The sequence below is a fragment of the Sminthopsis crassicaudata genome, chromosome 2 (assembly GCF_048593235.1).
Source record: "Sminthopsis crassicaudata isolate SCR6 chromosome 2, ASM4859323v1, whole genome shotgun sequence".
Lineage (NCBI taxonomy): Eukaryota > Metazoa > Chordata > Mammalia > Dasyuromorphia > Dasyuridae > Sminthopsis > Sminthopsis crassicaudata.
Window position 1 is genome coordinate 208,957,092 of NC_133618.1, and position 26,869 is coordinate 208,983,960.

The 26,869-nt window shown below is 35.4% G+C and overlaps 1 protein-coding gene across 2 annotated transcripts in view; it reads left to right on the forward strand.

Moving 5' to 3' along the window:
- Positions 1–5,918: 5,918 nt before the first annotated feature.
- Positions 5,919–26,869, forward strand: part of SPAST (spastin) — an 83,307-nt gene continuing 62,356 nt past the window's right edge. The window contains exon 1 of one of the 2 annotated variants that reach the window (XM_074288137.1): positions 5,919–6,611. In XM_074288137.1, the coding sequence (XP_074144238.1) occupies positions 6,191–6,611 (421 nt within the window). In that variant the 5' untranslated portion in view covers positions 5,919–6,190. The remainder of the gene's footprint in view (positions 6,612–26,869) is intronic. The other variant, XM_074288136.1, reaches the window with a different exon arrangement.

Here is a 26,869-nt window from a genome sequence, read left to right on the forward strand (position 1 = left end):
TGGCAGCCCTTTTTATAGTGGCAAGAAACAGGAAACTGAGTGGAAACCCATCAGTTGGAGACTGGCTGAATAAGTTATGGTATATGAATGATATGGAATATTATTGTTGTATAAGAAATGATCAGCAGGATGATTTCAGAGAGGCCTGAAGAGACTTATATGAACTAATGTTAAGTGAAATGAGCAGAACCAGGTGATTATTGTATATGATAACAAGAAGATTATATGATGATCAATTCTGATGGACATGACTATAAGAGACCAAGAAATAACAAAGCATAAAAATGAGAAAATAGAACAGAATGTGAAACATCTTATAAGAAAAAAAATGACAGACTGGAGAATAGATTGAGAAGAGAAAATATAAGAAAAATTGGACTTCCAGAAAGTCAAGACCAAAAAGAGAATTTTGACACAAAAATGAAAAAAATAATAATAATCCAAGAAAATTGTCTGGAGTGATAGAGCATGAGGGGGAAGAAAATTGTCTGGAGTGATAGAGCATGAGGGGGAAAGTAGAAACAAAAAAATCCATCGATCACCATTTCAAAGAGATCCTCTGTGGAAAACACAGAGGAATATCATTGCCAAATTTCAAAACTTCCAGATCAAAGACAAAATTTTGCAAAAAAAGAAGAAAAAATTTACTGGAGCTACAATTAGAATTGTACAAGACTTAGCAGTTACAATAAAAGACCACAGGTTCTAGTATCATATCTAAAGAACTAGATCTATGGTCAAAAGTATTATTTCAAAGAACTAGGCAATCAAAAGAAATAGGACTATGGCCACAATTGTCACATCCAGAAAAATTATCTATAATTTTGAATGAGAAAAAAAAATGGACCTTCAACACATTTTCAAGACTGTCTATCAGCCAAATGCAATCTTAACAGAAAATTTAACATATAAAAACCAATATCAAAGATCAATTTTAAAGAACTCACTAGTTAAACATGGACAAACTGTTTATGTTTTTTTACATGCAAAATATAAATTTTATGTTTAAGATTTATATCAACAATAAAGTAGGTCAAAAGAAAGATTGGCAGAGTTAAGGTGAAAATAGTAATTATGTTATACAAATGAGATGCAGAGGAAGAATAGACAGAGAGGTATTAGAGAGATGAGGAGGGCTCATAGTTCTGACAACCTACTTACATGAGGAATGGGTTCAATAGGCAACACTACATATATACCATGAAGGGTATAACACCCTCCAAAATGTATAAGAAATAAAGGGGGAATGATGGGCAGATGGGGAAGCAAAGGGTGGGGGAATTAGACAAGGGAGGGATTCTTGAGCTGGGGGTGGGGGAGATTAAGTAATAGCAAGACAAGTTATGGAGCAGAGTCAGCAAGGATAGGAAAGATTTGTGTGTATGTGATGTGTATGTGTGTGTGTGTGTGTATCTGTATATGTATACATAAATATATCTTTTCTTAACTGCCGCTTGCTTTGGGGAGAAGATGAAAGAGGGGAAATATATATATTTTAAAGTATGTACTCTTATTATCCCTATTTAATAGTTGAGGAAGTTGAAGCAAACAGAGGGTAAATTACTGGCCACAGTTACACAATTGATAAGTATCTGAGGCCAGATTTGAAATGAGTTCTTCCTTACTATAGGATCAAGACTCTATATACTAAATCACATACTAGATTAGATCATATTATATTCCACCTCATCATGTATGATCATTTTTACACACTACATTCTGTAGCTACATTCTGGATTTCCTTACCCTAGAATATAAGGGCTCCTTCCATGGAGGCTCCTTCATGCATTATTTTGACTTGTTACACTTTGCTAGTCAAAATGGGAGATGGAGTACATCCTTCTTTGCTCTATTCCAACTTTTTTGCTGTTTGCTATGATTCTTGGATCTTCAGTATGGCCATACTGTCTTAACAGTTTCCAAATCATTCTGAGTATGTCTCTAGAGTCCACTATTTCTTCAGTAAGATCTTCCTAGTGCAAGAAGACTACAAAATCTTTAAAATTGTTTTTCTGATTGCCAGTGTTCTGTTCTTTCTTTTTCTAGTTTCCACCAACTCTGGAGTTACCAGATCCAAAGTATTATCACAAATACCTTCAGGAAGATTGTATACCCAAGAAGCAAAAGGAGAACATCTTCTTGTACTTACTATATTTCTCCTCTTAGAGAAAAACAAAAAACTTGCAATGCTTTTGAATTATACCAGATGCTATCTTTGTGTGGGTGTGGGTTTTTTTTTCTGTTTTAATCCTTTTTTATTTTATTTTATTTAAAATTTCACATTACATTTTATTTTATTTTTTAATTTTATAATTATAAATTTTTGACAGTATATATGCATGAGTAATTTTTTTATAACATTATCCCTTGTATTCATTTTTCCAAATTATCCCCTCCCTCCCTTTCCTCCCTCCCCTAGATGACAGGCAATCCCATACCTTTTACATGTGCTACAATATAACCTAGATACAATATATGTGTGTAAATACCATTTTTTTTTTTTGTTGCACATTAAGTATTAGATTCCGAAGGTGTAAGTAACCTGGGTAGATACACAGTAGTGCTAACAATTTACATTCACTTCCCAGTGTTCCTTCTCTGGGTTTAGTTGTTTCTGTCCATCATTGATCAACTGGAAGTGAGTTGGATCTTCTTTATGTTGAAGATATCCACTTCTATCAGAATACATCTTCATACAACATTGAAGTGTACAGAGATCTTCTGGTTCTGTTCATTTCACTCAGCATCAGTTCCTGTAAGTCTCTCCAAGCCTCTCTGTATTCCTCCTGCTGGTCAGGAAATAGTATACTTTGATCAGCATTCAGGTTCCATAGTTTTCTCTGGATGTGGTTAGCATTTTCCATCATGAATCTTTGGGAATTGTCTTAGATCATTGTATTGTTGAGAAGAGCAAAGTCTATCAAAGTTGATCATCACACAATGTTGCTGTTAAATAAATCTTAATGTAAGTCTTTCCAGGTTTTTCTGAAATGTGCCTATTCATCATTTCTTATAGAGTAATAGTATTTCATTATATTCATATACCACAATTTGTTCAGTCATTCCTCAATTAATAGACACCCTCCTTACCCATTTTTCCAATTCTCTGCCACCAGAAAGAGAGGTGCTATAAAACATTTGTGTATATGTGGGTCCTTCTCCCTTTTTAAAATAATCTCTTTGGAATACAGAGTAATAGTGCTGGTCCTAGATCAACAAGTGTGTACAGTTTTATAACCCTTTGGCCTTAGTTACAAATTGCTCTCCAAAATGGTTGGATCAGTTCACAAGTCTACCAATAATGCATTAGTGTCTCAATTTTCCCATATGTCCAACATTTATCATTTTCCTTTTCTTTCATATTTAATGCATGTTTTGAAATTTCAAATTTGTTCCAGTGAAATTGATATGTTAGAGAACATTTTGAGCAACACTAAAATTTTGAGATTGCTTCTGCAAAATTTCTTCTACAAGAAACAGTGAGAATGTAGAAAACAGGGTACCCTTTCAGGATAACTTACAAGCTACAACCCTTCCAATATCTATTTCCATTTTTCTCAAGATAAAATGCCACATTTATTGTATATATTTTAGTACAATAAGAGCCATGAAAGGAAGTTGCCATGCTATCACCAATTTCACTCCCTTCTATCATGACCCCAAGGCCCAAGGCAAGGAATTCAGTGGTGAAGTACCTAATTTGCTTATGCAGACTGAAGCAGGTGCCAGTGTTGCAGATACCGTTTTCATTTTTGTAGTACTTATGTATTTCAACTATTTAAAAAGTATAAAAACATGCTACCATTTTTTTAGGTTCCTATTTTTTATGTCACTTTTGAAGTTTTTGAGCATTGTGTCACAGACTCTATTTTCTCCATATGAGGTAATTTTTTTACAGAGCAGAGGTGCTTTGGGGGAGAAGTAATATGTCCTGTTAATAATAATACTTGAGTGCATCTTGAAAAGAGGTCCAGCTTGGACTCCTAGTTGAATTGGCAAGAGCATGACACTGCTGCTTAGGAGGAAACAGGCTTCATTTGAGACTGAGGCAGTAGATTAATGGAGGTACTTGCGGATGCCAGGGTAAGGGTTCTGTCTCTGTGCAGAAAAAGGAATATCAATACTCTAGGTCAAAATTTCACACAGAAGTTGAAAGCTATGTTGTGGCACAATTAAGTGAAATTTATATTTTGAACTAAAGTCTAAGCCATATAGAAACTTCATAGATGAAATAGGGTCAAGTTCTTTCATGTCTCTGGACTTGAGTTTACTTTTCTGTAAATGAAATAATTAGATTAAATAAATGATAATTTACCATCCTAAGACCCTAGATTTCCCACTATATTGGAGTTTACACCAGTGTTTCACCATCTAATGTTTACTTTTTAAGCCCTTATTTTCATTATTAATCTAATTAATTAGTTGCTTTGTACTCCTGTTTATTTCATCTTTAAAAGAAAAGCTTTTAATTAGATCAAGCCAAAAGATTCTTTCCATCATTCCAGAGTCATTTCCTCAATCAGTAAACATTTATTAAATGCTTACTATATTCCAGACACTTTGCTAAATGGTGGTTGCTACAAAGAAATGGGAAAGACAGTCTCTGCCTCAAAGAGTTCACACTCTAATGGGGGAGTTAACATGTAAGTATGTATAAATGAGAGATATTAGGAAGATTGAAATAATGGGATCTGGCAGCTGACTGGATATGAGAGGTGAGACGGAGTAAGGAGTAGAAGATGACATCCAGTTTGAAAGCTTGAATGATTGGAAAGTTAGTGGTATTCTCAACAACAATAAGGCAATTAGGGAAGAAAGCAGGATTTGGGGGAAAGTTGTTAAGAGTCCAAGACAGAATTGGAACTCTTATTTTTCTGATTCCAATTCCGAATCTGTCCTTCACCTGGTTGTCTCTTTCTCTTATCCTCTAACCCCAGTCTGTTCCTAAGTCCTGTCTATTTCACTTGGGTAATATCTTTCACATAAGCCCTCTTCTCTCGAGTCATACTCTGCAAGACCTCATTGCCTTATGCCTAGCCAAGGGCCTGCTATGTGCTCTCTGCCTCAAATCTATCTCTAATCTAGTCAATTCTCCATTCAATTGCGAAAGCAATTTTTCCCACCACAGAGGTCTGACCACAACACGCAGCTATTTAAGAAATGCCCAATGGCCTCCTAGCACCTCCAGGATCAAACCCTGCCACCTGCAGTATATACTGTCTGTCCCTCCTACCGGGAACCCTCACCCTTCTCTTGGATTTCCTAGTTTCCCTGGCTTCCTTTCCTTCAAGCTCCAGAGTCCCACTTCTAAAAAAAAGTCTTTCCTAGTCTTCGTTTTAAGTCCTCTTAATACCTTCCCTCAAACTATCCCCAAGTTATCCTATATGTATATAGTTTGTGCAGAGCATTTGCATGTTGTCCTTCTCATTTGAAAGAAGGGACTATTTTTTTAAACTCTTTTAGTATGCCCAGTGCTTATTCTAGTACCTGGCATACAGCAGTTACTTAACAAATGCTGACTGACCCTGACAAATCGCTCTTTGAACAAGTTGGCAAATTGGGGACAATAATATTAAGATTGCTATCTAAAAGATGCAAATCTTAGAGCGCTCCAAATGTTAATCGTTATTTAGTCTACAAAGCATCAAATAACAAGCAACGATAATTCGGAGTTCAGGCTGACTCCAAAAGGCTGCAATAGCATGCCGGGAGTTTCAGTTTTATAGAAGGAGGAGCCTGTGGGAGTAGGCGGGGCTGCACATGCGCATCGCTGGAGCTCCTGTCAACAAAGACCGAGGCGCGCCCGTGAGTGACAGAAACTAAGACCCTGTGGAACGTGCGCGTGTCCGCCTTGTAGCTGTAGCCAATGAACGGAAAACGAGGGGAATAGGACGTGCGCGTGACCACTCAACTGCCCGAGCCAGTGGCCGAGAGGGCGGGGCGGGACAGGCCCGAGCCCCGACACCTAGACCTGCTGGGGAGGGGCCGAAAGAAGGGGAGGTGATGCTCCTTTCCTAGGGAAGGGGCGGGGCGAGGTGTGCAGATAGCGCGAGCTCGGAGGACTCGCCCGCCGCTACCAAGCCTAGCTGCTCTGTCCTCCTCCTCCTCTTGTGCTCCACATCTGCACCAGCACCGCCGCCGCTCGGTCGCCGTCTGTGGGTTATGGCGGCGGCGGCAGCGGGGGCCGTGAATGAATTCTCCGGGCGGCCGAGGAAAGAAGAAAGGCTCCGGCAGCGCCGCGCCCGCTGGGCCTCCGCCCCCCTGCGCGGGCCCCGCCCCTCCCGCGGCCGCAGGTCCGTCCCCGCATAAGCGGAACCTGTGCTACTTCTCGTACCCGCTGCTGGCCACCTTCGCGCTGCTCCGCTTCGTCGCCTTCCACCTGGGGCTCCTCTTCGTGTGGCTCTGCCAGCGCTTCTCCCGCGCCCTCATGGCCGCCAAGAGGAGCACCCGAGCGGCGGCCACGGCGGCCACCGGGCCGGGGGCGGCGGCGGCCTCGGCTCCGGCCCCGCCGCCCGTGCCGGCGGCCGGGGAGGCCGAACGGGTCCGCGCCTTCCACAAGCAGGCCTTCGAGTACATCTCCTTCGCCCTGCGCATAGACGAGGACGAGAAAGGTAAAGGGGGGGGGGGCGGTCTAGGCTCCCTGCGTAAGTCCCTTGTTAAGAGGTTCCCCGAGCCACCTGCTACTGGCCACCCTGTCCCCCATCCCCTCTCCCCTGACTCTCTAAGGCCACTTGTCGCCCGTAGTTATACCGAGGGGCGCGCTCTGCCTCCGCTTACTGCACGACTCGCACCATCTTAAGCATCCCGTGACCCTTGGGGAACCTGAGAGCGTCCCTGTCACCAGCCGCCACCCCCTGCTTGACAAGCAGCTGCGTGACAGCTTTCTACTAGTCCAGCGAGATGGCCGCGCCGACTGCCCTCGGGTGACCACACCGCGGCCGCGTCAGGCCGGGCCAGCGTTTAGTGGCCCCCGGCCCTGGTCAGGTTTCGGAAAGGATCTGCTGCCAAAAAAAAAGGAGCTCACTGATCACGATAGGTGATTGTGGCTAATTTTAAATTAGAGCGGATATTGTAATAGGAAAGGAGAAAATTGGACGGTGATCTTACGAAAGAAATAGTGTTTTTATTACAAACTGTATTTGCATTAGCTTAACAGAAACTGTTTCTCGGCCCCCCCCCCCTTTTTATCAGTAAAATGACAGTGTATTTTCAACTTTTGACTTTGTATTCGAGGACAATTATGTCGATTTTCATAGCATAATTTTTATTCCTGATGTTATTAACTTTTAATTTAACTTTTCCCCAAGAAAGTTGGGGAGTGTATGTGTGCATATAGAGAAAGAGAGATACTGAGATAGAGAGATACAAATTGTGGGGAAAGTAAACCTATTTATATCAGATTGTCTTAATGCAGAAGGCTTGAAAGAAAGAGAGAATTGGGTACTCAGATTTTTTTAACTGAATGTTAAGCAATTTAGAAAAAAAGTCTAAATAAAAAACGAGTTTTATTTAAAACAAAAATCTTACAGGGATCACCTTGTTATAAATTGTGAATTTTGATTAGAAACAATATGGAAATTATTTTTGGAATTACAGAAGCTCTTATAATCGTCTAAGGTCTATTTTATTTTTCCACTTCAAGCCCAGTTTTACTTCTTCCTGGATTATTAAGCAAAAAAGTATACCATGATTTTTTCAGTAACTTTTTGTCACTGTTCTCTTTTCAAACATAGAGGGGAGGAAAGATGCAATAATTGTGAAGACCAAAAACACTCTGGCTCGGAATCATTTTATCAAAAATAATTTTTTTAATATAGTACCTGTATGAAGTATTATGTTAAATGCTAGAGATACAAAGAAGAGTCTTTGCCTTCAAAGAATATACCTTAATATGGGGGAGACAGTCTGTAAATATAAAAATATGTAACTTCGAAGAGCCAGCACTTGGAGAAAGCTGGGAACATTCAGTGGGGATAACTGTTGAACTGCAGCACTTAAGGGGTATAATGCATATTAAAGTTGAAAATCACTTGGAACCTCTTGGTAAAAGGCTTTAAAGCCAAAGAGAGAACTTTGTATTTAATCATAGAGGCAGCTAGGAAGAGGTAATCTCAAGGTTCAGAGAACACAGAAATGAGATGGTCAGATATGAAAGAAGAAGCTTCCACCACCAAAGAATTAGATACTCCATTCTACCCTTATGTTAAATATGGGATAGCAAGGAAGGAATCTTAAAAAAGAAAAAAAAGAAAAAAAAAAACAAAACACAGTAGCCTGTCACTTTTTTCACAGTCCTGTGATATTTTACAGATAAAGAACTCTATTACAGATTAAAACAGGGCAGATCAGTGAAGTAACCTGCCCCAGGAGACAAGTCAGGACTTGAACCCTGATCTCTTGATTCGATTCAGATCTCTTTTCATTATATCACATTGACAGACACTGCTCTCTTATGATGAGACATCTGTCCTTACAAAGAGTTACTTTAAGCCCCAAGTTATCTAAAAATAAATTTTCTTCTCTGAGGCTGAGGACTTGGAAATAAGAGTTTGTCAGCCACTGTAATTTGGGAGGGAAAGGGAAGAAGACTGGAAGGGAATGCCAAATAATGTAATTTAACATTTATTTGGGACAGGTGAAAAAAGAATCTAGAGAATAACTTTTTTTTTTTTTTTTTTTTTTTTTTCTCTTTTTGCTGAGGCAATTGGGATTAAGTGACTTGCCCAGAATCACAAAGCCAGGAAGGGTTAAGTGTTTGAACTCAGGTCTTCCTGAATTCAGGGCTTGTGCTCTATCCACTGCGCCACCTAACTGCCCCATAATAGCTCACCTTTGCAGAGGATTTTATGGTGGTTAAGTGCTTTCTCACTACAGCTTTTTGAGGTGTAATTAGTCCCAACAGTACTTACATTTTGTAGATGAAGAAATAGTTAGGTCAGGTGACTTACCTATAGTCATACAAGTGGTAAAGTGTTGGACATAGTATTTAATCTTGTCCTTTTGATTCCCAAACCTCTTTTTACCACAGCATGATGTCCAAATAAAAATAATGAAATCAAAAGATAGTTTATACTTTTATTATGTATTAGTGTTCTCATTGGTGTAAATACTCCTCCCAGTGATACAAAATGAAACATTTTTGTACCTTTTTATCTTATCCTGTATGATTCTTAATATGTCCTTTCATAAAGGATTTTTACCCAGCATGCTAAAAGTCTTTTTTAGGGTTTTTAGTATCTTAAAACTAATTTTAATTCTTGAAGTATTATAACACTTTTTCTAAGTTCCTGTCAAGATTCTCTAAAAAGAAAAAAAGAATGAATGGAAATGAATTATCTTTTATCACTGCCTTACTGTGTAACATCCATTTTTTCTGTTTTTAAAATTTTTTTTAATTGGTAGTATATGATAGTGTAATTATATTAAACTTTGTTTTCTTTCTACAATTAAAAAAAAAGGGCAGCTAGTGGCACAATGGATACAGTTCTGGTCTTGGAAGTTCAAATTCAGCTTGGCACATTTCTGAACTGTGTGACCCTGGACATGTCATTATCTTTGCATTAGTTCCTTCAGCTGTAAAATGGAGCAAATACTTTGTAGGGTTATTGTGAAGATTAAAATAAGATAATATTTACAAAAAAGTGCTTAGTATAGTGCTGGGCATATAGTGATCCCTATCTAAATGCTTATTTCCTAATCTTGTCACTTAATCTTACCTTGAATAGACTTAGATGTAATTAATCACCTCTCTTGCCATCACTCTTTGTATTACTTATATTATTTTAAAAGAAATTGTCATTATATTGGCAGTGTGAATATAAAAAAAAAAGAGTGTAGTACAGTCAAAAAACCTTTTTTTCTCCCCTAGGTAAATTATTAAACCAATATTTCTTTAGTAGTAGTCATTCTCGTGTTCCATCTGGGATGGGGTTTTTTCAGTCTGCTTCTAGTGAAAGAAGTCATGAAGAAGCAAACTTAAAATTCTTGTTATGCTCACAGTATTCCTTCAAATATCAATCACATTGGAACAGATTCTCATTTTGTTAACACAGGTAATAACAGTATTGAGTGTATAATCAAAAAGATAGTCTCTGCCCCAAAGAGCTTACATTCTATAGGGTGCTGAAAGTAAAGGGGGCATTATGGGGAGGGAAAGAATGATAATAATATTCACTTAGGGGCAAGCTGTAAAAGTAGTTGGAGAGACAAAAGAGGGCCAAAAGAGGAATGAAGGATGGTTGGCATCAGTCTTTACTCAAAATGGAGCTTGTAAGAGCAATTTATGTAAACTTTCCCATGACTGTTTGCCTTGTGTCTTCTATATCTCCTTTTGGGTTCAGTGTGGTTCACTAAGGGGAAAGAGGCAACAGACCAGGCTAGGTGGTTTTCATCTGTCTCAAAGGACTTTCCCCTGTCCCAAAGCAATGATTTCCATCTGTACTAATAAAAGGCAACTTCCACCTCCTGTTGCCATCCTAGATCTCCCAAATGGAATGTGGGGAACCTCTGGGGCAAAGAGGAACAACCTACCCTTTGTCTTCAGGCCTTACATCTCCTTCTGTGCCTGTTCTTTAAGGAAAGAGGAAAAGGAAAGCTAGTGGAAAACCTTGTCCTGATTTGCAGGTTCTACTCACATCTCCTATACCCTTTTTCTGCCTAATCTTTATTTTTTGGAAGGAGGACAAGTAAGTGATGCAGAGCTTCCCTTCTGACCATTTAACTGTGTCCTTCCTTCCTTATTCTGTTCTTGCTTGCCTCCTGATTGGAAGCCTTTTTGGGAAAGTGTTACTCAAAGATGAGTAAATCATACCTAAGTACCCATACCTGGTCATACCCTTCATACACAGCACATTGATTTTGAATCCCTGTAGATCATCATACAAACCCCACTCTACATTCTTCTATCACCTTATTCCCATTCCCCCCTCAACCCTCCCACTCCAGAGTTTCATTCTAACCTCACACAAACCTTCCACTGTATCCTTTGGAATGATTATTCTATAAGTAATATATTTCCTTTTGTTCTAAATCTTTTCCTCTTTTATACCTTCTATCTACTAACTAGTACTGAAACCAACCTCCCCTCACTGACATAATCTCCTGAGCCATCCTTTCTAATATTTGCTGCATTTTTCATTCCCATCAGCCCATTAGTAGATATAGGGGTGTTAGAATATTCCTTGTTCCCCATTGCCACTTTCAGATTCTCCCCCTACTTCATCACTCAGTAACCTCTTTTGCTTTAAGATTCACATTATTTCTATTAACCACCCAATTAATATCTGGACAGCTCTTCTCCAGGTTACTTCCCTTCCTTTCTCAAAGAGTTTAGCCCTTGACTCACATTTTTTCTTTCTATTCTAAATCCTGTCCTCATAGAAGACTTCAACATACATATTGATTCTCCTTCAGACTCACTAGCTGTTCAGTTCTTCAACTTACTCACTTCCCATGAGCTGCTTCTCTACCGTACATCAGCCACACACAAAAATGGTCATACTTTTGAACTTGCTATCATTTAGAAAACATGCCACTTTGATGTTCACCATTTTCAAAATTTTATCCAACCATAATTTATTGATTTTTCATTCCTTCCTTTTTTTCCCCTTGCAATTCTTACTCTTCATCCATGCTATGATGACTTCCAATCCCCTGACTCCTTATTTCTCTTCTAGGTCATCTCCCCTGTAGATGTAGCCACTTTCTTCTCTTCCCATCTTGACCCATTGTGAATCAATGTCTTCCTCTCTTGAGTCCCTAGAACTGCTTTATCATATCAATTATGCCCTACCAAGCTGAGGGATTTACCATGAGCTCCCTCTTCTTCTGGTCTTCTGTCACTATCTCCTCTTTCACCCCTGTCTTTAAGTGCTTCTCACCAAGATTTATTCCCTCTACTTGTTCAAATGAATCCATTCTATCCTATTTCCTCTAGTAGATTGTTTCCTCTGTCATCATTTATTATTATCTCTCCTTGTCTCCTGGCTCATTTCTTACTGTCTACAAACATGTCCACATGTCTTCTATATTGAAAAGATCCTCACTTTTTCTTTTTTTATTAAATGGTATTTTATTTTTTCATAAGTTATATGTCAAGAAAAATTTTAGCATTCATTTTTCAATACTATTTTATTTTTCCAAATATTGCCAAGATTTTTCAAGTTTTTTTCAACATTCACCTTTGCAAAACTTTGTGTTCCAAATTTTTCTCTTTCACTCCCTCCTTCCCCCCCAGTCAAAGACAATAAGCAATCAGATATAGGTTAAATATGTGCAGTTCTTCCAAATATATTATCATATTTGTCATGTTGTGCAAAAAAAAAAATCAGATCAAAAACATGAAATAGAAAAAAAAACAAGCCCACAAACAACAAAAGCTGAAAATATTGTGCTTTGATCCACATTCAGTCTCTATAGTTCTCTCTCTGAATGTGGATGCACTTGCCATCACAAGGCTATTGGAATTGCCTCAAATCTCCTCTTTGTTGAAAAGAACCAAGTCTATCACTGTTGATCATCCCATAATCTTGTTACTGTGTTCTTTTGGTTTTACTTACTTCACTCAGCATCAGTTCATGTAAGTCTGCCCATGCTTTTCTAAAATCAGCCTACTCATCATTTCTTTTAGATCAATAATATTCCATTATATTTATATGCATATTTTTTCAACCATTCCCCAATTGAAGGATATCCACTCAATTTCCAGTTCCCTGCTGCTACAAATATTTTTACACATGTGGGCTGTTTTCTCTTTTTTATATGATCTCTTTGGAATATAGACTCAGTCGAGACAATACTGAATCAAAGGGTATGTATAGTTTTTAGTCCTTCGGGCATAGTTTCAAATTGCTTTTCAGAATGGTTAGATCAGTTCACAACTTCACCATGTATTAGTACCTCAATTTTCCCACATCCTTTCCAACATTTATCATTATCTTTTCCTGTCATTTTAGCCAATCTGAGACGTGTATAGTGGTACCTCAGAGTTTTCTTAATTTTCATTTCTCTAATCAATGTAATTTAGAGCTTTTTTTTTTTCCATGACTAGAAATGGCTTTAATTTCATTGTCTGAAAATTGTCTGTTTATATCCTTTGACCATTTATCAATTGGGGAATGGCTTATATTCTCGTAAATTTGATTCACTTCTCTTTATATATTTTTAAATGAGGCCTTTATCAGAAACACTGGTTGTATTGATTCACTTCTCTTTATATATTTTTAGATGAGGCCTTTATCAGAAACACTGGTTGTATAATTTTTCCTTAGCTTTCTGCTTCCCTTATAATCTTCGTTGCATTGATTTTGTGCAAAATTTTTTAATTTAATGTATTTAAATTATCCAGTTTGCATTTCATAATGTTCTTTAGTTCTTCTTTAGCCATATATTCTTCCTTTCTCCACAGATCTGAGAGGTAGATTGATTGTCCTTTATTCTCATAATTTGCTTCTAGTATCACCCTTACTAATCTAAATCATTTCAGTTTTATCTTGATATAGGGTATTAGATGTTGGTCAATTCCTAGTTTCTATTTTTCAGTTTTCCCAACATTTTTTGTCAGATTGTGAATTTTTATCCTAGAAACTAGAGTCTTTGGGTTTATCAAACACTAGATTAATAATATACTATTCTGTCTTGTGAACCAAACCCATTCCACTAATCCATTGCTCTATTTCTTAGCTAGTACCAATGGTTTTGATGATTGCTGCTTTATGTTATATTTTTAGGTCTGACACAGGCCACCTTTCTTTGCTTTTTCCCATTAATTACCTTGAAACTTTTGACCTTTTGTTCTTTCAGATTGTTATGATATTTTTCTAGGTTATAAAGTAATTTCTTGTCAGTTTGATTGATATGGCACTGGATAAGTAAATTAATTTAGGTAAAATTGTCATTTTTATTATATTAGCTTGATTTACCCATAAGTATTTGACATTCTTTACATGTAATTGGAAAATTAAAATATCATTGAGGGGAAAAAATTGTATACAAGAACAGGATCCAATATATAGCAAAAATCTTTGGGGGAGATCTAGTCAGGGATTAGGAATTAGAATAGATGCTGATAGAGAAAAAGAGCAATTGTAGGAGTGATCCTACAGATGTAAGAAAACCAGGAAGAAAGGTGGTAGTGGTGAGTCTAAGAAGCAACAGAGAAGTAAAGTGGTGACAGCCAGATAACACAGTGGATAAATACTGTATGTGGAATCAAGAAAATCTGAGTTCAAATTTGGCCTTCCACACATATTTGCTTTGTGATTCTGGTTAAATCACTTAACCTCTGTCTCAGTTTTTTCATATATAAAAACGTGGATAAAATAATACCAACCTCCCAGTATGGTTGTAAGGATCAAATGAGGTAATAGTTGTAAAATATTTACAAAGTGCTTTGCAACTCTCAAAGCACTATATTAATGGTAGCTATTATAACTATAAGTAGTATTGGAACTGAGAAAAAAAAAAGACGTTAAGTTTGTTCATTTTGGAAAGAGGGGTTTGAATGGAGAGGTGTGATTGGTAAACTGAATGTAAGAGATTAAAAAATGAGTGGGATTTGAAAATAGGTTGACTAATCTAATTTACTTTTTTAGAAGTTTGACTGTAAAAAGGAATGGATATAAACATGATATTGTTTGTCCCTAGGTATTTGGTGGGCAAAAGAATATTCTTTAAAGGATTGGGATATAATAGATGAAGATCTAGTATATGAAAAGATTTTGAAGATGAAAGAGAAGGAATGAGACAAGACTCCTGGAGGAAATAGAATCAAGTGTATTTATGTAGGATTTTACCTTGGAAAAAAGAGCCCCCTTCTCATATGGGATTACTGCAAAGGAAGACAAAGAATTGTAGTATATTAGAGGGAAATAGTAGGAGTTCTCTTTTGTTTAAGTGAGATGGAGAATCAGAAGGATTGATGTGAAACATGTCAAACTGGAAGCTGGCTGCAAGCCAAATGGATGGAAACTACTAAAATATAATTAGGAAATGTTTAAGAAAATAAATAAAAATACAGCACAAGTTATATTTAATGTTAATTTGTGGCTTTCTAAGTCAAAATGGGGCTCTATACAGATTCCGTTCTGTTTGAGTTTGACACCACTGTTGTAGAGCAGAGCAGTACTGTCAAATTCAGATAGAAATAAAGCCACCAAACCATAAAAAAGAATATCTGCAAGCTGTGTAGTTACTCACAAAACTAGGAGTGTGTGGGTGGGGGTGTGTGTGGGTTTGTATTTTTTTTTTTTAAATAAATCCAGCAGCACATTGAAATCAGTTAGGAAATGCATTTTAACTTAGTTTGGGCCACACTTGGAAGTGCTGTAGGATGCATCAGATGCATCATTTAGAAGACTTTAAGAAAAGAGATTTGGAATAGTTGCTATTTAGAATCTGATAATCATCAGAGAAATGTAAAAGAATTGCTATGCAGCATGAGGATCCAGTTGAGATTAGAACTTAAAAGTTTTAATGGAATAATTAACACTTTTGTTATTTCTTCCATTTGCATTCAGCAGAATGTGAATAGGAAAGAGCCAGGTGGATGGCAGTTTTGAGGGTTGGTGGGCTTTTTTAAGTAGTGATAGTTCAAATGAGCATGGGATTCAAGGGTTGAAAATGCTTTATAGTAGCACTGCTTTAACCTTCAGGTCAAATTTTTAAAGGAAGAAAAGTGAGGCAGAGAAGGGAGTTTTAAAATGATTGTAACTCATGGCACTGATGAAGAACAGATTTAAGAAAAACAGAGACTGAGGGAGATATGGTAAGAAAAAGAGGTTGTGAGCTGAGAGAAAAAAAACAATTCTAGATTATAGTAGTAGAACAATTATGGATGATAGTGATAGAATAAATATAAGCATCTTGATAGCACTATTTCATTTTTGTTATTGTATTCTCATGTATATATCACAATATCTGGCACATATTAAACACTTAATAAATGCTTGTTGATTGATTTACATCAAGAACATAACCATCACTCTGTTTGGCCAAGATGAAATGAAGATATAGGTCATGGGAGGTAAGGAGATTAAAGAATTTAGAGGCTTGATTGCTTTGAAGGGACATTAGTGGGTTATTAAAGTTACTAAGTATGAGGACAAGGAGGAAAGGAATACTGTGAACCTAGGTGCTAAACTTCTTGTCTCTAAAACAAAGAAATATTTAAGAGAACAGGGATCCCAGTGAAAGAAGAAGGTAAAGGCCAAAGAACCCAGATGCCTAGTTGGTTGGAGATGAGACCTGGAAAGTGGTAGCAGGAGAAGGTATAAAAATACCTAAGAAGATTGGTGACTCAGAATTCAAAGGATTAGGAAATTACTAGCCATAATTGAGAGAAATAATATCATCTTATTGGTGCTCAAAAGTACTGTGATAATGGATTTTCTCTAAAGCACCAGGAAGGGAGATTGGATTTTTTTAATGTAAAATTTTCTAAATAGTTGGTGACTATGTCTCCAGGGCTTGACTGAATTTATAGCTAGTTTTTTTTTTTTTTTTTTTTTTTTTTTTTTTTTTTTTTTTTTTCCCACCTCAATCATAGATGCAGAGGGTATATACACAGGTAGAAATTTGCTTGAATGTAGAACTTGTCCTTGGCTTTTGATCAAACCTAACAGTAGAGGCCCTATTTCTGCATGAAATTCTGGTGGCAAGAAATTTGGTGTTTTAGGCTCTGGTCCTAAGGCGAACTCATTAATTATGATGTGATGAGGCATTATTGCCTTTATCTTATGATTTAATAAAGCAGAACAGAAATTAGTAGATTCAGATTTTCAGATCTATTCCCGAGATGGTCTATAGCAAATAAGAAAGGACCACAGATTTTTGTGGTGATTAAAAAAACAAAACAAACAAACAAACAAACAAAAAAACTGAATATTTATGCAGCCATCATACTTTAAAAAAAAATAGCTTTTTGTTTTTCCAAATACATGCAAAGATAGTTTTCAGTATTCACCTTTGCAAAAGCTTATATTCCAAATTTTTCTCCCTTCCTTATCCCTTCTCTTCTCCTCTAGGTAGCAAGCAGTTTAATATAGGTTAAATATGTTTAATTCTTCTAAACATTTCCATATTTATTATGCTGTACAAGAAAAAAATTAGATCAAAAGGGAAAAAAAAAACTTGAGAGAAAAGAACGAACAAAACTACAACAACAAAAAGATGAAAATATTGTGCTTTCTTTGTTTCACATTCAGTCTCCATAGCTCTTTCTCTTGATGCAGATAGCTCTTCTATCACAAATCTAATGGAACTGCCTTGAATCATCTCCTTGTTGAAAAAAGCCAAATCCATCACAGTTGATCATCACATTATCTTCTTGCTGTATACAATGTTCTCTTGATTCTACTCAATTCACTTAGTATCACTTCATGTAAGTCTTTCTAGGTTTTTCTGAAATCAGCCTGCTCATCATTTCTTATAAAACAATAATATTCCATTCCATTCATATGTCATAACTAATTCAGCCATTCACCAGCTAGAGGGCTAGTTTCCAGTTTCTTGCCACTACAAAAAGAGCTGCTACAAACATTTTTGCCCATGTGGGTCGTTTTCCCTTTTTTATAATCTCTGCAGAATACAAATCCTGCTGATCAAAAGGAATGCTTGTGTTTGGGCAGCTACCACATGTTAATGGAGTGAAGAGGCTTCTTTCTAATCCCAAATTGGAGTAGATTTAGCCTCCAAGTATTGTAGTGCAATCGATAGATACTCAACAATCTAGTTCCTAAAAAAGGAGCCTTATATAATGTTTTTCAAATATGAAATATAAACATCTCTACTATAATGATGACACCTCTTCTGAAGAAACAAAGCTGACTGAAAAATATAATTGAAGGGAATCTGGGTTGCGCCCTTCCTGCTCTAGACCACCAAATGTGTTTGACATCATTTTCTCCTTTCCCACTTTAAAAAAATAAAATTTATTATAAACTTGACAAATAAGAAATATAAGCATTTCTTTATGCAAAAAATAATGGAATCGAGGAGTAAATTCTTTTTTTTTTTTTTTTTTAATAGTTTTTATTTACCGGATATATGCATGGGTAATTTTACAACATTGACAATTGCCAAACTTTTTGTTTTAATTTTTCCCCTCCTTCCCCCCCCCCAGGTGGCAGGTTGACCAATACATGTTAAATATGTTAAAGTATAAATTAAATACAATATATGTATACATGTCCAAACAGTTACTTTGCTGTACAAAAAGAATTGGACTTTGAAATAGTGTACAATTAGCCTGTGAAGGAAATCCAAAATGCAGGCGGACAAAATTAGAGGGATTGGGAATTCTGTGTATTGGTTCATAGTTATCTCCTAGAGTTCTTTTGCTGGTTGTAGCTGGTTCAGTGAGAAGTAAATAATTAAAAAAAAAAACAAAAAAAAAACTTTTCTAATTGTCCTGCTAACAAAACTCTCCTCATAAAAAGATGCTGCTTAAAGTTTTCTTATGTTTATTTTTAAATGTTTCACTGATACTTTTCTTTCTTTTCTTCCTTTTTTGGGGGGGCAGGGTATCATTAGTATTACCCAATACTTCCCTGTAAAATGGACTAATTATAGTTAAGTGAAACAAATCAACACATTACCTATATCTATAAATATATATCTCTTTCCAAACCCCTAGTACATCAGCTCTCTGTCAACAAGTTGGAGGCTTTCTTAATTATCAGTCTCCTAAAGATCATTACTTAGATCAGTGTCAGGACTCTGAAGTATTTTCTTTTATATTCTTGTGGTCATTGTGTAAATAGATCCCCTGCACCGTTTCATTTCTCTTCCTTTGAATCTGTCTTATTCATTATTTCTTCTTTTTTTTTTTTTTTTTTTTTTTTTTAATATGCCATTGTTTGGTCAGCTATATATCTCAATCTACTATATATCTATATATCTCATCCACTTTGTTTCCTTTTTTTTTTTTTTTCACTACAACAAAAAAGTGTAGCCATAAATATTCTTTTAATATATATCTTCTTATCCTTTGTCTTTGACCTCTCTGGAATATGTGTCTAATTTTGGTATTGCTGGGTCAAAAGGTACGAATAGTTTTAATGGCTTTTTGGTCAAGGTTCCAAATTTCTTTCCAGAATGATTGGAGCAATTCAGTTTTACTAACAATACCTTACTATATTTCTTCTCCTGTAGCCCTTCCAATAACTGATGTTTTTCCCTTTTGTCATCTTTGAAAAGTGTGTATGTGTATGCATACACATAAGTTTGTGTTTGTGTGTGTGTGTGTGTGTATTGCATTTCTTTTTTTTTTTTTTTTTAAATCCCCAACCCCTGACATTTTTCTTGTAGAGGCTCTGAATCCTTTCCTTCTCATTGAGATTCTGTTTTGCTCCTGTGTCTCTTCGGTGCACATAATTCCTAATGAAAATGGAATAAATAGACAAGCATCATTCCAATTTTAGGTTTAATCCATTGTATTTGTATCTTTTTTTTTTTTTTTTGTCCGTCAAGAGGATCTTTCTGAAGCATGTGATAGTTTCTTTTAGAAAAATCTTTGCTCTGATGATCTAATCATCTCTTTTACCTTTTGTGACTCTCCTGCTATTGCTTTTCAGTCTTAAAAAATAAAATTTAATGATCTTCCATCACTACTCTGTGCTGATTTGCAAATGATTTTGCAAATAAAATTAGTATTGCCTTGGCTATCCCATGCTGACTGAGGCTTTTACTGCATTCTTTTGGACACTTCGTTGTGACATTTTATATTATTTAAACTTCTTTTTAAAGTGGTGTAGTGTTCAGAGGCAATATATTTTATTTCTTTCAAATTAATTTCTAAGAGTCAATAGCCTATTTAAATAGATCAATTTGGAGACTGGTTTTATTGCATTTTGTTTCTTGTTATCTTTTATTTTTCTGATTTTATGTTAATTTTGATTTTTGCTCTGACCAACTAATGATTTAGCTGCAGAGCAAATGATTTTAACTGTATTTTATTTTTCCAAATACATGCAAAGATAGTTTTTAACGTTCATTTATGTATTTTTCTCCCTCCTTCCCTTGCCTCCTCCCTCCCACACACAGCAAGAAATCTGATATAAGCCAAATATATGTAGTTCCTTTAAATATATTTCCATATTTGTCATGCTATGCAAGATAAATCAGATCAGAAGGGAAAAAAAAAACACAAGAAAAGAAAAACAAATAACAACAACAAAAGGTGAAAATACTATGTTTCTATGTACTTCAATCGCCATACTTCTCTCTCTGGATGCAGCTGGCATTTTTCATCCCAAGTCTTTTGGAATTGTCTTGAATCATCTCATTGTTAAAAAGAGTCAAGTTCATCATAGTTGATTAGCACATTATCTTCTTATTCTGTACAATGCTCTCTTGATTCTGTTCACTTCACTCAGCATCGGTTCAGTAAGTCTTTCTAGACTTTTCTGAAATCAGTTTAGAGCAGGTGATTTTTAAACCTATGGTTATAACCAGTTGTTTTCTGTCAAAATGTTTCTATACAGTGCCTTGAAATTGTATTCTTGAGGAGAGTATCATGGCATATATAGGTATAAATCTTCTAACTTAATCTTCAAGCCATTAGCCACTTGGTTTTCTTAATCTTGAATGTTTTCCAACATTTTTGATTGCTCTGACATGTGCTCATCTTCATATTAGCATAATCTAAAAAGCTACATGTTGACTTGGTCCTTAAGGATATTGTAAAGTTCTTGATAGAATTTCTCTACTTCAACTACAAAAGATATTAATGTAGTTTTGAAATCACCCAAAAAACTGCCTTAACAAAAAATTGGATTTAGAGGATAGTTGAGAGGCTTTTTTACCTATGAAGTTCAAAATTCAATTTCTGTTTGACAAAACTTAATAGTAATAACCTAACATTTTATATCCCTTTATGATTTAAAAGGGGCCTTTTGTTATTAAATAATTTGAATCTTACAACAGCCTTATGAGATATGTAATGTTGTTAGCTAAATTTTATGGATAAAAGAAGTGATGTTTGGAGAAATTACATGATTTGACCAAATTGTGTACCTAAAAACTGGACTGGAACCCAGATCTACTGCTTGAAGTGCCATTTTTGTAACCCCATAATTTTATTTGATGTTGAGTGCTAACTGGAACCATTGTCATGAAAAATGGCAGAACTTGAAGGAATTTACAATTTCTTAGGCAGATGAGGGAGTGAAACATATGCATAATTACAATTTTTCAGTAAATGCACAGTGTCACAGGTCCAGCTCACAACTCTTATGGACCACTTCTTATCCATATTTTTATAAATTCTCCCTCAGTGATCTATCTCATAATCTTTGCCTTTCCTTTAGGTCTTTTGTGATTTTACAGATGCAGTACAATAGTGGGGCATCATGTTATAATGGGAATACAAGTTAGACTGTGATTAAGTATTTAGGCAGCACCAGACTGTCCTTAGATTAGAACAGAGAAAGATCAAGGATTATGTTATTTAGAGAATGAAAGACTCCTAGATACCAGTTAATCTGATCTCACAAATTTTCTAAGAGGGGAACTGTGTCAAAGAGAGTTAAGGTGACTTGTGCAGGAATACCCAGTGAATGATGTAGCAACATACACATGCAGGTGCTCTGATTTCACTTCCAGGTAGATAGGAGAATGGAGGTAAGGGAAATTCAGGTTAATGGTGTCCAGGAATCAGAAATGAGATGAGAAATCTTGTTGGGTATAGGACATATTCATAGTTTTTGGAGAAAGGACAAGTTGAAGAATCGCCAATTCACTCTAGGATGAACCAAGATAATGTGAAGTGGATTAATGTGAAATTAGCCTGGGATCTTGAATTTTTCTAATAGCCATAGTCACTAGGTAGCTACTAAAGATTTTTCCCAAGTCTTTTGGAAATATTTTTTCCTATTTTCTAGTCTTTTCTCTTGAGGAAGTAGAAATTAATTTCTGAAAATAGAATGGATAATAGTCCTTAATTTAGGAATTCTATAACTGAATAAATTAATTAGAATTGACATAGATTTGATATGTAAACATTACTATCTGGGATAATTTTTTCAGCTTTTTATTTTTTGCTAATTTTAATTAATTTAAAAGTGATGCAATGATTTTATTTTTCTCCATTTTAAAAATTTAAAACTTAAAATAAAAAATAGAAACTGAAATAGAAAAAGAAAACCATACCCAGAACATTGTCATGCACAGTGGAACATAAGAGAGGATTCACAATATATAACAATACATTTTCATTTCAGGAAATTGTATATAATAATAAAACACATTGTATTCAGATCTGTTTATCTTTTCTTTGATTCCTTGTAGTTTTCTGCTATGCACTTTTTAACTTATTCTCTTTTTTCTCCTTTCTTCAACCCTCCCACCCTTAAGCAGACTATTAATCACAGATAAATTTATGTTTATATACACATAACACACATGATACATACATACATACATATATACACGTATACCAACAATGACTACAGTAAAAGACCTTAAGTCCTGGAGTACATTTTGATAATCAAAATAACTAGGATTGCAGTTGAAAATAGTATATCTAGTAAAATTAAGTATAATATTAAATGTGGGAAAAATCAACATTTAACAAACTATTAGATTTTTAGAATTTTGTTGCAAACAATAGAAAATTTAACATATAAGAGCCAACATCAAAGACTAATTTCAAGGGACTCAACAAGAATAACCTGTTTATGTTGTATATGTGAAAATGTAAACCATATTTCTAAAATTGTCATTAGTAATTGGGTAGTTCAAAAGAAAGACTGGGGTAGAATAGAGTATGATGTGATTATAAAAAGCAAAACTATATAGGAAAAGACAAAAACACTTATTTTGCTATACAAATGAGGTGCAAAAGCAAGAATGGACACAGAAGATAGGGGAGGAGGCCTGATAGTTCTGAAGTCCTACTCATAACAGTAATGAGTTAAAGAGACAAACACACCCTAAGGATGGTATAGCACTTTGCAAAATCTATAAAGAAATAAGGAGGAGGGAATAGGATATGACAGGGTATAGAAGGATGTGTAGAGATAGTGAGGTGGTACAATGGATAGAGTACCAGCCCTGGAGTCCGGAGAACTGGAGTTAAAATCTGGCAGACACTTAACACTGGGCAAGTCACTTAATCCCAATTGCCTTGCAAAACAAAAACAGAAAACAACAAAGGGTGTGTAGATTATGGGGAAAGGGATACAAAGGGTACAAAAAGATGAGGTTACAGTAGGGATTCTTGGGGTGGGGTCAAGGAGAAGGTAAGTAATAGAAATAGTATTAGAAAGTTACTGGATAGAAGTTAAGTAAAAGAGTTATCAGGGATAAGAAATGAGATATGTATATATGTGTGCGTGTATGTATATACATATGTGTGTATGTATGTGTGTGTGTGTGTATTTTTTTTTTTCATTTTTACAAAGGTTTACTTTGTAGGAAACCAGACTATTTTAGGGCAGCTAGGTAGTACAGTAGATAAGAGTACCAGATCTGGATTCAGGAAGACCCATCTTTCCGAGTTCAAATTTGGGCTCAGACACTAAGTATGTGATTGTGGGGCAAGTTACTTAACTTTGTCTCAGTTTCCTCATCTGTAAAATGAATTGGAGAAGGACATGGCAAACCACTCCAATCTTAGCCAAGAACATCCCATATGGGGTCACAAAAAAATCAGACACAACTAGAAAAGGACCAGACAACAACAAATCTTTGAAATAGAGTAGAATTATCTTGCAAATCAATCTGTATCTTCAAGTTTTAAGAGAAATGTGTTATTACTCTGTATAATATGTCTCCCTTATTTCAAAAAAGTTAAAATCTTTTTTATGGACATTTTACTTTGACTTACTCTTTTATTTAAAAAAATTTAATTGAACAAATCTGGAAAAATGATAACTTATTACTATGAATATGATGGAATGATTATTACTATGATGGAATGATATATACAATTTTAGTAATGAGTCTCTCATTTAGCTCTGGGAGAATAAAAAACAAGGGAAAATTTAACAATATAATACAAGTGACACCGGTTCTTTAGGTGATCAAGAACATGTCTAGACAAATTCCTAAAAGTAGTAGACAATTTAATGTATGATGATACAGATACCAGAGGTGTGGTTTACTTATGTAGGAATACCTAAGTTTTGAAAGTAGAAGGCCATTACATTGTAAAATAGAATGACACTAGTTTTTTTCAGGTTAGTCCAGTACTAAAGTTTCCAAGATTAAGTATCTAAAACTATTATAGTTTTTCTTGATAAATTATCTTAGTGTAAACTTAAGGTAAAGTTAATCTTAATAAATGTTATTTTTTTTGTTGTTATTTTATAATTTCTCTACTTAACTTAATTTGGTGCTTTTATTTAAATTTAAAACAATAACAACAAACTTCCAGTTAATCACATTCACACTCTATCCCTACTTTTAAAATAGAAGTTAGAAATATCAGTATATATATTCTGGGTATTAAAACCCAATTTAACTTAAATCAGCCAAATATTATTTATTTACAAAGTTCTGAAATTCAAATAATAAGGTAGTTTATTAAAATGAAATCTGAATTACTTTTCTTTTTTAACTATTATAATCATACATTCACTAGTTTGCTTGGAATAATAACTGGTAGTTTTTATTTCCAAAGATTTTGCTGGAAATTTGGTATTCTCAACTACAAATTTAAGAAGTGATATCTTTAATCTTTTTAAATTGTAAAAATAGTTATTTAGTCCTATAAGAGTTCTTTCTTTTTTTTTAATTAATTTTATAATTATAAAAAAAATTTTGACAGTACATATGCATGAGTAATTTTTTTTTTATAACATTATCCCTTGTATTCATTTTTCCAATTTTTCCCTCCTTCCCTCTACTCCCTCCCCTAGTTGACAGGCAATACCATACATTTTACATGTGTTACAGTATAACTTAGATACAATATATGTGTGTAAATCCAATTTTCTTGTTGCATGTTAAGAATTGGATTCCGAAGGTATAAGTAACCTGGATAGAAAGACAGTAGTGCTAACAGTTTACATTCAATTCCCAGTGTTCCTTCTCTGGGTGTAGTTGTTTCTGTCCATCATTCATCAACTGGAAGTGAGTTGGATCTTAAGAGTTCTTTGTGAGTAGAAATTGTTTCATTCTCTGTATTCGTGCCCTCAGCACCTACACAGTACCTGATTTATAATAGTAGTTTAATAAATGTTGATTTATTAAATATTGTCTTGCTCCCGTGGAGAGAAATTATAGCTTTAATCCCTTTTGGTAGTTCATTATTAGTTTGCATGTGATATACACTTTGAGATAAAGACTTTTGAATTTTTTTATTTTTATCTTTTGCTTATCACATGCCATTTAATAGGTGCCTAATAAATGAATTCTTGTCCCTCAGATCAACCCTAGAAAAAGGTTAGATGACCATTTGTCAATTATAGGATTCTTTTTCACATATGGGATATATTGAAAGGCCTCTGAGAACCCTTCTAACTTTGAGATGCTATACTAACGATTCTGAGATTCTGTCTTTTGACATTTTTTCCTAGAAAATAGAAAGATTTACACTACTGATCAGAGAAATGCAAATTAAGACAACTCTGAGGTACCACTACACACCTGTCAGATTGGCTAAGATGACAGGAACAAATAATGATGAATGTTGGAGGGGATGTGGGAAAACTGGGACACTGATACATTGTTGGTGGAGTTGTGAAAGAATCCAGCCATTCTGGAGAGCAATTTGGAACTATGCCCCAAAAGTTATCAAACTGTGCATACCCTTTGACCCAGCATTGCTGCTATTGGGCTTATATCCCAAAGAAATACTGAGGAGGGGAAAGGGACCTGTATGTGCCAAAATGTTTGTGGCAGCTCTTTTTGTTGTAGCTAGAAACTGGAAGATGAATGTTTGTCCATCAATTGGAGAATGGTTGGGTAAATTATGGTATATGAAAGTTATGGAATATTATTGCTCTGTAAGAAATGACCAGCAGGAGGAATACAGAGAGGCTTGGAGAGACTTACATCAACTGATGCTGAGTGAAATGAGCAGAACCAGAAGATCACTGTACACTTCAACAACAATACTGTATGAGGATGTATTCTGATGGAAGTGGAAATCTTCAACATAAAGAAGAGCCAACTCACTTCCAGTTGATCAATGATGGACAGAAATAACTACACCCAGAGAAGGAACACTGGGAAGTGAATGTAAATTGTTAGCACTACTGTCTATCTACCCAGGTTACTTATACCTTTGGAATCTAATACTTAATGTGCAACAAGAAAATGGTATTTATACACATATATTGTATCTAGGTTATATTGTAACACATGTAAAATGTATGGGATTGCCTGTCATCGGGGGGGAGGGAGTGGAGGGAAGGGGGGATAATTTGGAAAAATGAATAAAGGGATAATATTATAAAAAAAATTACTCATGCATATATACTGTGGAAAAAAAATTCTAAATAAATAAAAAAGAAAAGAAAAGAAAAGAAAATAGAAAGATTTGGGGCAAATTGAAGTATCATAGATCGCAAATTGACATACTTTTGCTATATTGCAGTACATTTCAACTTTTATATTACCTGCAGTTATCAGTGGATTACCAGTGAACTTTCTAGCACTAGAATAGAAGAGGTTAAGCTCTAAGCTCAGTGTATGACATATTGCTTGATAAATGCCTCTGCTACCTCCCTGCTTCCATATAATCCAGGCATGAATTGAGAGTAGCAGTGGTCATTCCTCCCCTTTAACACCGCCCTTCCCCCCTCCACCAGTGCAGAACTGATAGTTGACTAGTTTTGTTATTATTGATATTGTTATTAGCTGCTATTACAATAGCATTGTCCCTGACTGTTCTCTGATACTGCTTTTCTACCTAAAAAAAATTCTT